This window comes from Eulemur rufifrons, chromosome 3 (assembly GCF_041146395.1).
Source record: "Eulemur rufifrons isolate Redbay chromosome 3, OSU_ERuf_1, whole genome shotgun sequence".
Taxonomy (NCBI): Eukaryota; Metazoa; Chordata; class Mammalia; order Primates; family Lemuridae; genus Eulemur; species Eulemur rufifrons.
Window position 1 is genome coordinate 81,486,966 of NC_090985.1, and position 17,627 is coordinate 81,504,592.

The 17,627-nt window shown below is 38.8% G+C and overlaps 1 protein-coding gene across 7 annotated transcripts in view; it reads left to right on the plus strand.

Moving 5' to 3' along the window:
* The first annotated feature begins 1,004 nt into the window (after positions 1 to 1,004).
* Positions 1,005 to 17,627, plus strand: part of STAU2 (staufen double-stranded RNA binding protein 2) — a 291,848-nt gene continuing 275,225 nt past the window's right edge. For 2 of the 7 annotated variants that reach the window (XM_069465515.1, XM_069465517.1), the window contains exons 1-2: positions 1,042 to 1,098; positions 8,110 to 8,175. Coding sequence is in view for 2 of the 7 variants with exons in the window: in XM_069465520.1 (XP_069321621.1) it covers positions 8,158 to 8,175 (18 nt within the window). In the remaining 5 variants the exon portion in view is untranslated. Of the gene's footprint in view, positions 1,099 to 1,658; positions 1,724 to 8,109; positions 8,176 to 17,627 lie in introns of those variants that run through there. The other 5 variants (XM_069465523.1, XM_069465521.1, XM_069465520.1 and 2 more) reach the window with 4 other exon arrangements.

Consider the following 17,627-nt stretch of genomic DNA (forward strand, 5'->3'; position numbering starts at 1 on the left):
ATTAAGGTTTACGATGTTCACACAAAGATGAAATCGCCTAAATGACATTTCTCTGAAAGTATCCCTGTTGTTAGGCAATGCGTGACTATTTGAATGTCACTAGGTGCTAGGCTTGAGCAGCTAGAAGTCATTAGTAATCAAGTAGTGGTGTAGATTTAGGGAGGATGCAACATGTTAAGTTTGAGGGAACTGGCCGGGGTGAAGGGACGGAAACGAGCATAGGAAAGAGTTCTGGGAGGAAACTTTAGCAGTAGCTAATATCGTACCATATGAGAATTACCACACGCCAGGCCCTATTTAAGGGGCTTTATGTATATTATCACATTTAAACATAAACCATCACACTCAGCCTCCTCTTGAACAAAAGAATAAACTGATGCACAGGGTAAGTCACTTGCCTGAGGTCTCCAGCCCTGGTTATGTCATTCTGCGCTCTGGCTCTTAACCACGGGGCTATATTGTCTCCGCAGCTGTAGACAGAACTACTGGTTTTAAAAGATGACTGAAATCACAGGCCTGGTAGACATTTCTCAGGCAGGGGAGCGATACTGGGAAGCAATTCTAAGAATAATAATGCAAATGGGTAAGTTTGTGAAAACACACTACTAGTTCTATTTCTAGATTTCTTTTATCAGATTATTTTTAGTGCCATTTACTAAATGAAGTGTTGAGTTTCATTGGGCTTAACTGGGTTGAAGTTATCTAGACATAATAATCCACATCAAAACCAGGGCGCATCAAGAAGTAATTTGAGTTTTCTGGCACTCTTGCCTTAAAAATCTAGGATCTAGGCCATTGTTTTAAGATGATCCTCATTTTTAGCTCCAGGGATTTCTTTTTCATGTGACCAAATACCGTTTTTTTTTGATCGAGGATGTTTGGTCATGCCACCTCTCTTGGAGAGCAGGTGATCACGGATCATTAGTGTTTTTTTTTGGCAAGACAGTGAAGTAACCTCCTCCCCCGGCTCCCTCCCCCCAGTCTGGAAAGGTGCAGGATCCGCTAAGCCGTGCGTCGCACAGCGGCGGCCAGAGCAGACGCGGGATGGTCGCGCGTCCCCAGCACAGCAGAGGGCGGCAGCCAGAGAGCCTGGGGCAGGTACGAGCAGGGAATCGGGACGTGGCCCGGCGTCTAGAAAGAGCAGAGGGTCAGTTGGGCGGCAGGGGGGTAAGTTGCCGAGGGCAGGTGTGGAAGGGGCTGCTCCAGGCCCTCCCTTTGCATCCGAGGGGGCGGGGAGCCGCGCCAGGGACGAGGAGACTGCGGACTGGGCGCGCTCCCCACGCATTCGCTCGCCCTCGTTCCAAGGCCCCCGGGACCGGCCCTCGCCCCCGGCCGCAGCCGCCGCTGGCGCCAGCCCCGCAGTGCCTGCTGCGGCGGGGGGCCGGGCGGCCGCCAGGGGGCGGGAGCGGCGTCGCGAACAATGGCCGCGCTCGGCCGCGGGCCGGCGGGAGGCGGAGTGGAGGTAGGGCCGGGGCCGGGCACGCGCGCGCGCGCGGGCCCGGCGTGCTGGGGCGCGGGAGGGGCTGCGCAGGCGGGGGCGCGCGGCGCGAGCCCGGGAGGGCGCGGCGGGAGCGCAGGGGAGGCGGGAGGAGGCGGGCGGAGGCGGAGGCGGGGGCGGGGAGCCCGAGGGGTGGAAGCCGGCGGCGGCGGCGGCCGAGCGGGGTCAGTTCTCTGTAGTGTTTGCCAATGTCGGAGCCGTCTGCAAAGTGTTCCTGGCAAGAAGGTAAATACCCCCGTCGGGGGCACCCAGGAGGCCCCGACTTCCGTCCCGCCGGCGGAGGAGGCAGAGGACACTGGGGGCCCTGCAGGTCCGCGGCGCCGCGAACCCCGAGAAGAGCGGCCCCCTCTGCGGCCTCCCCTCCCCCTCGCTTTCCTCCTCCTCAGGCTCTTTCGGGGCAGGAGCGGGGGAGGGGAGACCAGTCTTGGGGGGCAGGGCGGCCGGGGAGGAGGCGAAGGAATTGGGGGGCGTGTGTGGAGGGGGTGGGACGACACAGGTGTCCTGAGGGGAGGAGCCGGGAGGAAGGCGAGGACGCCGGCCCCGATGGGGGTGCTGACGTGGGGGGAGGCTGGAACCCCGGGGAGGGCGCAGGAAGGTGGGGGGTCGTGGGGCCGGGGCGGGAACGGCCGGAAGAGCGGACGACGAGTGAAGCGGCGGTGTGGGAGCGAGCGAGGCGGAGGGAGGGCCTGGGAGGGTCCGCGGGGAGTGGGCCGGGGGGCGCTGGAGGCGGAGCGGCTGGGCTGGGGCGCGCCGGGGGGTGGTGGCGGCGGCTATTTCTGTATAATGGGCAAGTGGTAAAGACGTAACTCGCCGAAATGGGGAAGGTAGGTGGGGCCGAAGGGACAAAATATATCCTATGACAGGCAAGTTCTGCTGTGGCTCTTACGAACTACTACGGTGATGGCTCGGCTTAAAGGGGTAGTTGGCAGTGGTGACCTTGCCGGGGTGAAGGGAGTTGGGCGAAGAGACAAAGCTCAGTTACAGAATCCACTGTGTGAGTGCAAGGACTCCAGTCTCTCCAGGGCCAGCCGGGGACGGCGGCGGTGGTGGCGGGGGGATGTTCCGCAGAGGCAATTGAGTAGAACGCAAAGCTGGGATTCTTAGAGAGGGGGCGGGGATAATGGCCGTGGGGTTCTGGAAGTCCCCGGAAATACGTGCAGGATTATGCGTTTGTGAATAATTTTCTTTGGAAGGGGTCCATATTTGCCATGATGCCACCCCGTCCCCCCAAAGGGTTAAGAACTACTTGGGTAGAGGAGGACCATCCAGTTAGGGTAGACCCGGGAATTTACTAAAGGATTTTAAAGTTGATGGATCCTGCAGAAAGGATAGAGATGATCCTGTGAAAGTATTTCACTGTTAACTGAAAACCTTTATTATTTAGTATTTGTACAATTTTGGTGAACTTTTGCTGAGCATTACGTGGCTTCTGATGTATCATTCTGTTTTAGAAAAGCATGATGAACGCTTGAAATCAAAATTGTGATGGGCAGGCAGGATAATAGGAACCTTGTAGGAGAAAAGATTGAAACATTTCTCCAGAAGGATATTTCTTCCCAATCCGTGCTTTTTAAAGCTGATTCAAATATACTGTTGTGAATTGAGTTGCAGTGGAAAAATCTTACTTAATAAAGCTATCAAAACCAAGACTTGCTCTCCATCTTGTTTTATAATATGGCAAGTTTTTCATTGTTCAGTTTGTCAATATTTTACTGCAAACCAGAGATACCATATATCACTTGAATTGTAGATTTGCTGCATTTTGCATCAGGCTTGTATTAGATTTGTGAAGCAGTTTTGCCAAACTATGTTGGGTGTGTGCGTGTGTGTGCGTGTGTATGTGTGTTTGTGTTTCCTGCTATGGTTTCAGCTAGTCACTCACCATTACCACATTTCATTACATGGCAGTGTAGTTTGAAATTTACTCCTAAGTGATGGATATTGGTAGGATATGGTGCATACTTGCTCACAGATCACTGCATTTTTCCTTGAAAACCAGTGTTTTGTATTTGTAAAAATGTTACTGTATAATCCAAGTATGTATTGTTAATTTCAAGTAGAATGCCATGTAGTTTTTAAGTTTTAACTTTTTATTTGGAAATAATTTCAAGCTTACAGAAAAGTTGCAAGAATAAGAATAGTACAAGTAACATCCTTGTAACCTTTACTCATATTCACCTGTTACCATTTTATCCATTTATCATTTGCTGTCTATCACAGACACCAGGTATTTTTTTACTGGACTGTTTAGGGCTAAGCTACATACCCTTACATACATATATGGTCCTTATACTTAGCATGGGAAACCATGTAAATTTTACATTTTAGCTTCCTTGGCTTGTCTGCAATGAAGTTCTAGGGAAGAGTGGCTTGCTTTCCAACAAAGAATAAGAATATAAAAAATATGTAAGAAAGTCACTGAACTATTAAATATGTAAACAATACAGAAAGTGAGACTGAGTGGTTTTCCTGTTTAGAAGATATAGTTGGCCAAAACATTGAGGTTTTTTTTTCTTTGTACCTACACTTCTCTTTACTCCTATCATTTGTATCTCCTTTTCTTCTACACACTTTGGGTACTACGTATGTGATCGTTTATGTGTACAGATCTGTATACATAAACGATCACATACGTAGTGCCCAAAAAGAGGGAAAAACCTAGATATTGCAAAATTGAATTCTGTTACTATTAGACTTTAGAGTTTGAGACATGCGCAGTGTGTTTACTCACAGATATATAAGCCTGTTTTGGTACTCAAGAAAATATTAGATGAGTGTCTATAATCCATAATAATTTTTATTTATGGATGTATCATTATTTAATTTTGAATAACCCCCCAAAGTTCCATATAAGAGCATTGACGTTATGTTGTCCAAAGCCCTTGACTTTGTTACAGGAGATTTAAGAAGGCAGATCTTTTATTATTTTGTGTATAGTGAAGAAAAGAGGACTTTGAGCCAGAATGAACTGGGTTTTAATCCCAGTTGTATGACTATGGGCAATTAACCCAACCTCTAGAAAATTGAGGCTACTACCTAACATCCCAAGGTGATGAAGATTAAATGAGTTAATATAAAAATGGCAAAATATGGTACCTGGCATATAAAATTGGTATCTGATAAGTGTTAGTTTCCTTTTTTTCTTGGCCTGTGGCATGTGGTTTTCCACCAGAATAGTTTTGTGGAATAAGACTTCTTTCTATATACTTAGAATCTTTCATAGGCTCTTAGAAGATATTAAAATTTATATTAAATTGTTTTATTTTCTTTAATAAGAGCAGTTCTTTTTGATAGTTTAAAAATGAAAATGAAAAATATTTTTTAAAGCCTTTGAAAGGCCAACATGAGTTTTTGTAGACTAAGGAAGCTTTGAATTGATACTTAGTTTTATAATAGTTTGTAGAATTGGGGATAGTCTATGTTTTTTTGCTTTTCATATTCTCAAGACTTTTAAGTGAGAATTGCCTATCAATTGTGGGATGGGTGCTGATAGAAAAAATTTATAGATATTAATTTAATAACAGTGCCATCTTATGAAGCATATTTAATCACTAAGGATTATATAGATTTTGTACAGTTTTTAATTTATCAGATGGGCAAAATAAAAGTGGAGCTTATATCAACAGTATGTTGCAGGTACAGGTTGGACCATTAGTTCTTCATGAGCATCATGCCTTCCCCAGTTTGTAGTGCCCTCTCTCTGTTTTCATTTACTAGCGTGGAATCTAGAACTCCATCTGGATCACTGTAGGATCATTTTTGGGTCATGTGAATAGGTATCTCTAAAAATACTTAGATATAATTGGAATGAACCATAGCTGTAAACTTTTTTGATGGAGGAGGTGGATTTTGTGGGATCATATGTAGTATAAAACTGCTCTACATTTTATTGATACATCCTGATATTTTATCAATTTGTTTAAAATATAGGACAGTAGACAAGGCATGTCTTTAAAGAAGAAATGAAACCTTAAAGACATGTGCCACTGTGGGCATTCTGAATTGTCCATGGTATAGTTGCAAATTATAATTTTTAAATTGATGTAAATATATCACTTGTTTTTATATAAAAGTAAAATTTTCAGAATATTAGCTAGTTACCTCACAGAGTACTGTTATAAATATACTAGCATCATGTATTTTCATTTATACAGCTCTTTATAGTATAATTGTGAAGGAAAGACACCATATTTAAAATTGTATGTTCAAGTTTAAGTGAATAAGTTTTTTTTTTATTTGTGTTATGTCATAAAATACTTCTTGTATATCAGATTAGAACTTTAAAAAATGTACTTCAGTATCTTACTGTGCTTACATCTTGGAATCAGCCACCAGTGTTACCAAACTCTAATACTGAAGAAATGCATACAGGTCTGTAGATAAGCATTTGTAACTTTTAGAGGTTCATCCTAAATAAAAACAAAATGTTGCTTCTCAAAGTTGGTGAGTGCTTGATAAATAATGCTAAATTCTAGGAGGTAAGGGATACTAAATCACTGAGATGCTTTTAGTGATTATTCACACTTTACCTTCCAGTTGGTTGGGTCTGTATTTTTAGTTATGGCTAGTATATTTTAACACTGTTTGACTAATACTGTACGTTTTTAATGACCTCATCTTTTTAATAAAAAATGTACATGTTTAAATTTCATAATTTACTGTTTTCAGGTTCTGATGTAACTCTTTGCTCATGTTGAACAGCAGTGTTTTTTTTTTTCTATGCAAGTATGTTAATTAATACTTAAAGTACCATAGGAGTACTGAATTTTAGAATCACACAGAATTATCTTATTTATTGTTGCATAATGAATTGTTCCAGAATTTAAAGGCTTACGACAACAAACATTTATTATCTTATAGTTTCTGTGGGTTAGAAATCTGGGTGCAGCTTAGCTGGGTCCCTGTGACTCAAGGTCACTTATGGTAGCAGTTAAGCTATTAGTTGAGGGTGTAGTTACATCTGGAGGCTCTACTGGTGGAAAATTTGCTTCCAAACTTATTCATGTGGCTCTTGTAGGATTCAGTTCCCTGGGGCTATTGGACTGAAGACCTCAATTTTTGCTGCCTATTGGCCAGAGGTTTCCCTCAGTTCTTTGCCCACCTCTCCAAACAGCAGCTCAAGATATATAATATTAATAGCATCTGGCTTCTCTCAGAGCAAACGAGTGAGAGAGTGAGAGAAGGTGACATCCAAGACTTTGTATAACCTAATCTTGGAAGTGATATCTTATTATTTCTGCTGTATTTTATTTGTTATAGGTTGCCTACCACAAGGAATTTAGTTTACTTTTTAAAGATTGAAGAAACAGAAGAAAGAAAAAGAACATAAATGTATACAAAGTAATTTGACCAAGGCTTGGAAGGCAATCTCCTGAAGAATTTAAACTAACTAAAATTCACCAGTACCCAGGCCTTGTGCTCTTTATACAACATCCCATTCTCTTAGGAAATATGAAAATAATTAGAAAAGAAAAATTGATACAGATGCCGAGGACACTCTTATAAGAAAAATACTGAAAGTTCTCAAAGTCATTTTGAATTGATTATAGTTTGTCATCTTGAAAAAATGGTAGCCAAATATATGAGTCTGTGTGTGTGTGTGTGTGTGTGTGTGTGTATGTGTATCTAAATTTGCTTCTGAGGGGAAGTTCAATATTAAAATTTTCTATACAAGTTATTAGATGTAGCCTTTTTGCTGTTTATCAAGACAGTTTTTGCTTTGTAGATAATTTTTGGGGGGAGAGGTCTATATGTAATTTATATTTTTATAAACTTTTCTCATTACAAGATCCTATGATTTATTTGTTTTAAATTTTATTTCTTTTGCCCTTCTTTGGCATCTGTTTCTACATTACGTGTAGAAGAGATGTACCCCGTGAAAAGAAATACAATGAAGGGGAGTGGGTCAGACTGAGAAAGAAGCAAATTCAAATGTAGCAATGGGATGTATCACGATGGTGACTTTTTAAAGAAAATTTTATGTGAAATTTTAATGTGCATGCTATTTTTATGCTGATGATAATAGACAAACTAACAGACAAAAAGACAATATTCGGCAAGGTAATCTTACATGTACTCTTTTTCAAACCATGTAAGAGAATACTTGTGGATTTTGCATCTTGTTTAGTATTAATTTATCACATAGAGGATGGGAACAAAGCTGTTTAAAACATGACTGTAGAAAGGGAAGCGTGCATTAACTATTAATCTGAAACTTTTAGATTTGTTTTTAATAGCTTCAGTTTTGCTGGGATTGTCTTAGAATTCTAGAAGCAGAAAGGACTTCGTTCAACAGTCTAGATCTGCACTGTCTAGTATGGTAGCCCCTAGCTACATGTGCTTATTTAAATTTAAATTAACAGGAAAGAAAATTAAACATTTACTTTCTGGTTGCTTTAGCCATATTTCAAGAGCTCAGTAACCACATGTGGCTAGTAGTTATTGGATGGGACAACACAAGTATAGAACATTTTCATTATCATAGAAAGTTCTGTGCTGATCTGGATCAGTTATATTTTATATTTGATTTCGATCAAGAACATATGTTTAAAATGCTAGTCATTGAGGTTACCAGCTAAGTCGAACTTTATTTCTTCATTTTCGTTTTCCAGTTTTTGGAGCCGTGAGGGATACAGCAGTTTGGTCAATATTGTCTTAACATGCTTCAAATAAATCAGGTGAGTTTGTGTTAAGACATTTCATACTTACATGATGCTTTGGCTATGAATTGTGAAACATTTTAACTCAGCTTTTCTATAACCATAATCTGACCACTGCTTTTTAGAGCAGTTACATACTATATAATCATTGGAGACTATGCAGGGTAGGTTGTTTACGGATTACAGTGATCATTCTGAAAGTTGGTATCTTCTTAGTGTGCAGAGCAAGTTTGTCTGTTCTTGATGTCACATCCTTCCAGGACTCGTTGGTGTGTTCAGAATGCTTATGATCATGATATAGCTTCAGTAGGTGGCAGTTTTGCAGACTCAAAGCATTTCTAGTGACAAATCTCTTAAAGTAGTTATATCAGTGTGTTTAAAAAAGGTTCCTTTCTAGGGCACTGAAAAGGGCTAGAAGGAAGTGCTCTGCTAAATAAACTGTAGCATATAATACCTTAGACTTACTGAAAGAAGTATTTTTCTTAGTTCTTGGCATTTCTCCCAGAACTTTATACATTTAATTTTACCTTTTCCGAACAAATAGAACATTGCAACTATAATATTAGAAAATACTTTGTTTTATTTCTTTTGATTGCAAATCAAGAGAGAAGTAAACTTTTTTCCTGTAATTTTTTAGCTTTGTTTCAATTTTCATAATATAATTTGCGAAAGTAATCCTGACCGCCCCCCTGCTTTCCAAGATACAGTCCCACGCACCTTGCCTAAGAAAATCTCCTCCATTTCCTGTGCATCACATACCATCTCTAAGCCAGTGACTTCTAAGTTTATACCTGGGCTAGACTTTTTCTGAGCTCCAGACTCATATAACAGTTACCAACTTGATTGTCTTTATACATTTCAAACTTAATGTGTGCCCAAGAAACAGTCTAAATGCTTCAGTTATACTGGACTGTTCCAGTTCTTAGACTGGGCAAGGTTGTTCTGGCTGCAGGGATTTTGCACAGATCACCTGTGTCTAGACTGCTCCCCTTCCGTGTGTTTGGCTCACTTGACTTTAGGTCTAGTGTATGCTCTCATAGCACCCTGCTCTTTTGTTTAATGACATGACATTTGCAGTTATAACCAAATATGTAATTATTTGTTTAACATCTGTCTTCCTTGCTAGATGGTATGTTCATTGCTTGCTTACTCTTATATCCCCAGGTCCTACAATAAATAATATAAATAGTTTTCATATATTTGCTGGTTGAGTAGATGAATGGTACTAGAGTTGTACCAAAGCCAAGGAGATCACCATTCTTTTCAACCGTGGCCACATAACTGTGTTGTCAATTTTGGTGTGTGATGCTTGTGTTACACAAATGCAATTAACATAACATCTCTTTTATGCAGAGTTGTTCTTTGATTTTCTCTTGTACTTTCCTTTTGTAACAAAAGAAACTTTTTTGCAACTTTCCTCTGGCAAAAAAATTTGCCTTCATCAAAGACATTACTAATACAAGATTAAAGGAATCTTAAAGCTGTACTGTGCTTAGTGCTTCCTGTAGTCTCACAGCTGCTATCAAATCCCAGCGGAAGCATTGGTGATGCTTTTTGAAACTTGACTTGCAAAGTGTGTTGTAGGTGTGAAGTTGCCACTAAATGACTTTCTGTTGGATACGTGCCATTAATCATCTGGGTACAATTAGAATAATTTGTTTCATATTTTATCATAGACAGATGGAAATGATCATTCGTTTTATGCTGGCAACTTCATTGAAAATTACGGTTTATGGACTAGTCCTAATAAGGATTTACTAACTGGCTATGTTGCAGGTCATGTTGATTCAGGCATTGAAAACAATTCCTGGGCAGTGTTCTTCATGGCTGCAAGCAATTCGCTGAGCTTTGGCTAGAAATTGTATGCAGTGCCTGGGGATAGACATACTTAGCTTATACAGGTGGAGTATCCCTTTTTAGAAATGCTTGGGACCAGAAGTGTTTCAGATTTTGGATTTTTTTCAGATTTTGCAATACTTGCATACTGGTTGAGCATCCCAAGTCTGAAAATCTGAAATCCAGAATGCTCCAATGAGCATTTTCCTTTGAGTGTCGTGTTGGTGCTCAAAATGTTTTGGATTTTGGAGTATTTTGGATTTGGAATTTTCAGATTTGGGATGCTCAACCTGTAACAGGTATGTATTTCTAGAATCACTTAAGGACTCCCTCTTCTTATTGACTGTAAGTTTCATCCTCTAAAATGTTCAAGTCTGAGGTAAAGACTTTATTCAATGTAAAGTTGAATTCTTAAACTTATGAGTGATTTTTATCTTTTATTATTTTCCTGGTGCCTGCTTTCTTATGAAAGTGAGGGTTCTCACTCAAGACAAATATTAAAAACAAGGAAAAGGGAATAAGCCATTTTTCAACTTGAAACAGTTGAGATTTTTACTATGTGATTTTTAACATTGTCTCTAGGATTAGTACTAAATTTTTATTTGGGAGGTCTTTTGTTTTCTTAAAATGCCTGAATTACACACTTTTTTACTCCTAGCAAATTCTTCCATATGTGTTCCTGAAACTAAAAACTGGGCTTTTGAACACTAAATTATTTGGTATTAACTCTGCCTAACGTTAGTGTTATCATGGAACATGGTAGTGTTCCATGTTTATGATAATGGCACTTTTCTACCTTTAAATTGTGATCCTCAGTTTTGCTTTTGCCTTTTAAGAATGAGTTAGTATCCATGTGCAACCCATGCTTACTGTAGAAACATTTTGGTGGTATAGGTAAACAAAAAGAAAAAAATCATAAAGAATTCCACTATTCTTTTACAGAGATAATCACTGATAACATTTTGGGGTGTATACTTCTAGATTTTTTTCTATGCAGGTATGTTTTTATGTGGATATATGTTATTTTTGAAAACTGAGATTATATAATATTTAATATTTTGAAGTGGTTTAATCTTTAGCTTAGAAGTACTAAACCTTATTTAACCAAGCCCTTATTGTTGGACAGAGTTTTGTATTCTAGGTAATGCCACAGTAAGTTTTATTTTCCATACATCTATTTGTCCAATTATTTTCTTATAATTACTAGAAATGGAAATACTGGTCAAAGAGTTGACCAAAATACAAAATTATATTTACTAGAAATGTATGACAATGCCTGTTTCCTTACTTCCTTGACAAATTTTTGATCTTTGCCAATCTGTCCGACAAAAAGTGGTATTTTAGTTTGTATTTCTATGATTTGCTTACATTTGTTGTTTTGTGTTTTGCTTTTTGTAAATTGCTTATATGTGTCTATTGTCATTGTTTCCTTTTTATTTATAAATAACATCCTTTGGATTATATATACCCCCGAGAATTTTCTTAGTATTAATAATCATTATTTTATATTTTTTCATTCATTGTTCAACAAATAACTAATGGGCACCTACTAGTTTCCAGGGTACCACAATAGGTAGGGGTTTGGTATGTTTTGGGCCTTTCTCCCTGATGATTAATTATATGTCCCTAGGGAAACGAAATTCATTTTAACATTAAGCTACAGCAAATATAAATTAAGACACGTGTTGTGAAATAATATTTTAAAATGAGTAGCTGAAATAGGGCCAATTTGGGGCATTAGCTGATGAAGCAGACTTGACAGGTCATTGTATCCTTAGGGATTGGAAAAGTCTACATTAGGCAGTTGTAGGATTGGGAGAGCCCAGCAGTCAGGGAGTTTCTGGAGGTCTAAGTGGTCTGGTGGTTCCTTTTAACGAGGTTTGGTAGTAGATTTTGGGAACATGGAAGCTAAGAGGAAGCTTTAAGGCCTGACTGTAGTGGAATGGGAGGACAGACAGGATAAGATAATTTCAGTGCCAGAGGAGCAGGAGAACCCTGCAGGGCAAGAGGGAGCCTGGTGTTGTAAGAAGAATAAAGTTGTTATTATACTGTGTAGTGTAAAGCCAAGGTATGATTATCAAGAAACAAAAGTCTATCTCATAGGCTTGTGGTGAGGAGTAATTGAGATAACAAAGGCAAAATGCTTAGCACTGGTCTTGGTACTACTGCTGTTGCTATTAATTTTACTATTAATGTTGCTGTTGGCTGTTGCTGCCTGACTCTGGGTATTGGTGGACAAGGAGGGCAGAGGGTAGACATTTAGATAGGTCACTGAGTAAAGTATTTGGGGGAATGAGCCACTTGGGCACTTTCTCAAGCCCAGATTGGCTTCAAGTGCTTTCCTCTTTCTTGCTGTAGGCACAAGGAACTCTATTCTTTCCTTTCAAGAGTTGCTATGAACTTTTAGTTACTATTTCTTTTCCCAAGAGTAGAATCTATCAAATACAATTTGCTTATCTCTCTGGTAGCCATAACATACAGTCTACAGTTAAGGGATAAGAAAAATAGTAAACATAAAGAAGGTAAGATGTATAAGAAGGACTTTTACTTTCCCGTATGCTGACATAACAGGAACTAGATTTATTTTATGTGTAGCCAGCTTCTGAGATGGCCCCCAATGATCCCTGCATTCTGATATTTATATCATTGTGTGATCTCCTCACACATTGTATTTGGATTCGTCTGTTTGACCAATAGAACATGGCAGAAGTGATGGATCGTTTTTGAGGTTAGGTTATTTATAAAACACATTGTGAGTTCTGCCTCCCACTTGCTCTTATACTCCCATTTCTTCCCTAACCCCTTGGATTGCTCACTCCTAGAGAAGTTAGCTGCCATGTTGTGAACAGCCCCATGGAGAGGCTCATGTGAGAAATTGAGGCCTCCTGACAACAGCCAACAAGGAACTGAGGCCTCTGACAGTATGTGCGCAGGCTTTCTTGGAAGCAGATCTTCTTGCCCTAGTCAAGCTTCCAGCGCTAGAATACTGTCCACTGACATGTTGACTGCAACCTCATGAGAGAGCCTGAGCCAGAACCACCTATCTGAGCTGCTCCCTGATTGCTGACCCTCAGAAACTTGTGAAAAAAATAAATGCTCTTTTTTTTAAGCTGCTAAATTGGGGATAATTTATTATATAGCAAAAATGTAAACTTCTTCAGCTTGAAAACTTATATACAAACAATGATTTTTAGACATTGGATGACAGGCAGGACCAGACTGTAGTCCCTGAGAGAATGGAAACAAATGAAGTAAAGCCCTTCAATTCTACCAGCTTACAGTAGAGCCTGGAGGCAGTTTACTGGCTGCCAGGCAAGGAGGAGGAACCAGAACGGAGCCCAGCCATCTTGTTGAGATAAGGAGACAAGATAAGAACTTGGGGAGGCCAAAGTGGTTAGAATTGTAGGACAGAGTACCAGAGAAAAAGGAGCCATGGGGGCTGGGGCTAGAGAAGCATATACTAAAAAGCAAGAGGGTATACACAAGTGTGCATGCATTCTGGAGGGCTGACTTCTGATTTGTAGATGCTTGGCAGGACTTAATTGAAGCCAGAGAAAAAAACTACTGGAAAGCACTAAGAAAAGCAATTTTCAGAGTTCACACAAGGCTGGAGATAGTTTGTATTCCCGCTAGTGAGAGTGAAAGACATGGCAATGCACGGAGCACTGAGAAGAGCCCAGCTAATTTTTCTTATTTTTTGTAGAGACAGGGTCTTGCTATGTTGCTCAGGCTGGTCTAGAACTCTTGGCCTCAAGCAGTCCTCCCACCTTGGCCTCAAGCAGTCCTCCCACCTTGGCCTCCTAAAGTGTTAGAATTACAGGCATGAGCCACTGTGCCTGGCAAGATTCACAGTTTTTGTTACTCATTCAAGAATTAACAGGCTTGCCTCACCATTAATAATGGATAGAACATCTAGACAGAATATCAGTAAGGAATTAGAGGACTTGAACAGCAGTATAAACTAACTAGACCTAATAGACACAGAACATTCAATAACAGCAGCATACATAATCTTAAGCGTACAGGAAATATTCTTCAGGATATGTTAGGTTACTAAATAAGTTTTAATCAATTAAAAAAGATTGTAATCATCTATGTATCTTCTCCAACTACAATGGAATGAAGTTAGAAATTAATAGCAGAAGAAATACTGGAAAATTTTCAGATGTGTGGAAATTAAACACTCCTAAATAACTAAGAGGTCAATGAAGAAATCCTAGGGGAAATTAGAAAATTTAGAGACGAATGAAAATGAAAACAATGTATATAACTTATGTGATGCAGCAAAAGCAATACTTAGAGGGAAATTAATAGCAGTAAACCCCTACATTAAAAAAGATGAAAGATCTCAAATAACCTAACATTACATTTTAAAGGAACTAGAAAATAAGGAGCAAATTAAACTCAAAGCTAGAAGAAAAAAAGAAATAAAGATTAGAGATAAGTGAACTAGTGAATAGGAAAACAATAGAGAGAATTAGTGAAACCAAAAGTTCATTGTTTGAAAAGATAACCAAAATTGACAAGCCTTAAGGTAGACTGACAAGGAAAAAAGAACAAAGATGCATATACCTGAAATCAGTTATTAATGTGGGGACATTACCTAAAGGAAATAAAAAGGCTTAAAGAGGATACTGTGAACAATTGTATGCCAACAAATTGGATAACCTACATGAAATGGACAAATTGTTAGACACACTCATTACCAAAACTGACTCAAGAACAAATAGAAAATATGAACAGACCTGTAAACAGATTGAATTAATAAAAAGAACCTCCCAAACAAAAGTCCAGGACCAGGTGGTTTCTCTGGTGAATTTTACCAAATATTTAAAGAAGAATTTACACCCATTCCTCTCCAACTCTTCCAAGAAATGGGAGAGGAAAGAATAAGAATACTTCCTGACTCATTCTTTGAGGCCAGTATTAAGCCTGATATTAAAGCCAAACAGAGACACCGTGAGAAAACTACAGACCAATATTCCTTATAAATATAGATGTAGAATTCTTCAACAAAATAGTAACAAACTGAATCCGAGAGCATATTTAAAGGAATATACCATAACCAATGGTATTTATCCCAGGAATGCAAGGGTGATTTAACATAAGGAAATCAATTAACATAGTACACCACATTAATAGAATGAAGGGGGAAAAAACATATGATCATCTCAGTTGATGCAGAAAGCATTTGACAAAATCTAAAAGCTGTTCATGATAGAAACGCTCACAATTAGGAACAGCAGCGAACTTCTTTAATATTTCCTCAACATTCAGCATTTCTGAAAAACCCACAGCTAACATCCAACTCAATGGCAAAAGACTGAAATCTTTTCCTTATGGTCAGGAACAAGGCAAGAATACCCATTTTCACCACTGTTATTCAAATTGTAGTGGAATTTATAGCCAGAGAAGTTAGACAAGAAAAAGGAATAAAGACGTCCAAATTGGGAAGGAAGAAGTAAAACTATCTCTATTTGCAGATGATATGGTCTTATATGTAGAAAATCCCAAAGAATCCAACTCCACTAAAGCCAGTAAGTAAGTTGAGCAAAGGTATAGGTGTACGATAAACACAGGTAAAACAATTGTGTTTCTGTATACCAGCAATCAACAATCCAAAAAGAAATATTTAAAAATTTCGTTTATAATAGCATCCAAAAACGCAAAGGAGTAGATTCTTTATTAAAGCCTTATGCACTGAAAACTACAAAACATCGTTGAAAGAAATTAAAGAAGACCTAAATAGGTGGGAAGACATGTTGTGTTCATGAATCAGAAGACTTAATATTGTTAGGATGGCAGTACTGTCCAAGGCAATCTACAGACTTAATACAATATATCAAAATTCCAGTGGCCTTTTTTGTAAAAATGGAAAAGCTGATCTTCAGATTCATATGGAATTGCAACAGGCCCAAATAGCCAAAACAATCTTGGACTCATACTTCCCAATTTTGAAACTTACTGCAAAACGACAATAATCAAAACTGTGTGGTACTGGCATAAGGATAGATTAGATGTATAGACCAATAGAATAGAATTGAAAGTCTAGAGATAAACCGATATATCCACAGGCAATTGATTTTTTGGCAAGAGTGCCAAGACCATTCGATGGGCAAAGAATAATCTCTTCAATAAATGGTTCTGGGATTACTGGAGATCTACATGCAAAACAATAAAGTTGAACCCCTACTTCACATTATATACAAAGATTAACTCAAAATAGATCAATGTCCCAAATATAAGAACTAAAACTCTTAGAACTCTACAACAAAAAGACAACCCAACTAAAAATGGTCAAAAGACTTGAATAGACATATCTCCAAAGAAGATATATTATACAAATATGCATATGAAAAAATGCTCAAGATCATCAGAGACCAGGGAAATGTAAATGAAAACAACAATGAGATACCACTTTACACTTACTAGGATAGCTACAGTCAAAAGCCAACAAAAACAAGTGTTGACAAGGATGCGGAGAAGCTGGAACCCTTGTATGTTGCTGGGGGGACTGTAAAATGGTTCAGTCTTTGTGGAAAAGACTTTGACAGTTCCTCAAAGTAAAGCTTATGACCCAGCAATTCCACTCCTAGGTATATATCCAAAAGAATTGAAAATAGGTACTCAAAATACATTTACACGTGTGTTCTTAGCAGCTTTATTTACAATATCTAAATGATGGAAACAGCCCAAATGTTCATCAGTGGATAAATGGGTAAACAAATTTTAGATATCTACATTTAAAAATATTGTTTAGTCATTAAAAAAATGAAGTACTGATGTGTGCTACAATGCAGATGAACCTTATCTCATCTGCTGTATTCACCAGACCTTGCACCAATTGACTACCACTTCTTCTAGGCTTTGGATCACTTCTTGCAAGGAAAAATACTCAATTCTCAATAAGCTGTGGAAAAGGCCTTTTGCGATTTCATCGCCACTGGCTCTCCAGTCTTCTTTGCTGCTGGCATAAACAAGCTACTGTTAAGATGGCAAAACTGTGTTGATAGTTTAGGTGCCTACTGTGATTAACTGTACTGCTGCTTGTTTGAGATATGATAAACTACACTTTTGATTTAAAATCAGACATTTCATATTTAATGACTTAATAGAAAAGGCAATTTCTTCATTTTTAAAAGGTAATTGACTAAAACAAAAATACAGTGTATTGGGGGCTTATAACATACACAGAAATAAATTGATGTCAGTAGCATAAAGAATGGGGTAAAGGGAGGGAGAATATAGACTTGTTAGGTGCCTATACAACGCATGAAGTGGTATGATACTTATTTGAAGGTAAGCTGTATATATTTTAGAGCAATTGGAGTAAAACAAAGTAATAAGAAGCCCATGGGGGAGATAAAATGTAATACTAAAAAATAATCACTCCAAAAGAAGATAAGTAAAGATGAAAAAAAGAACAAATATCACATGAACTAAAATATAGCAAAACAGCAGAGATAAATCTAAGCATATTGAAAGTGCGATAAATACATGTGGCCTAAACACTCCAATTAAAAGGCAAGGATTCTCTGATTGGATAGTAAAGACCCAAGTACATACACTCCTTGACTTATGATGGGCTTATGTCTTGATAAGCCCATTGTAAGTTGAAAATACCAAAAGTTGAA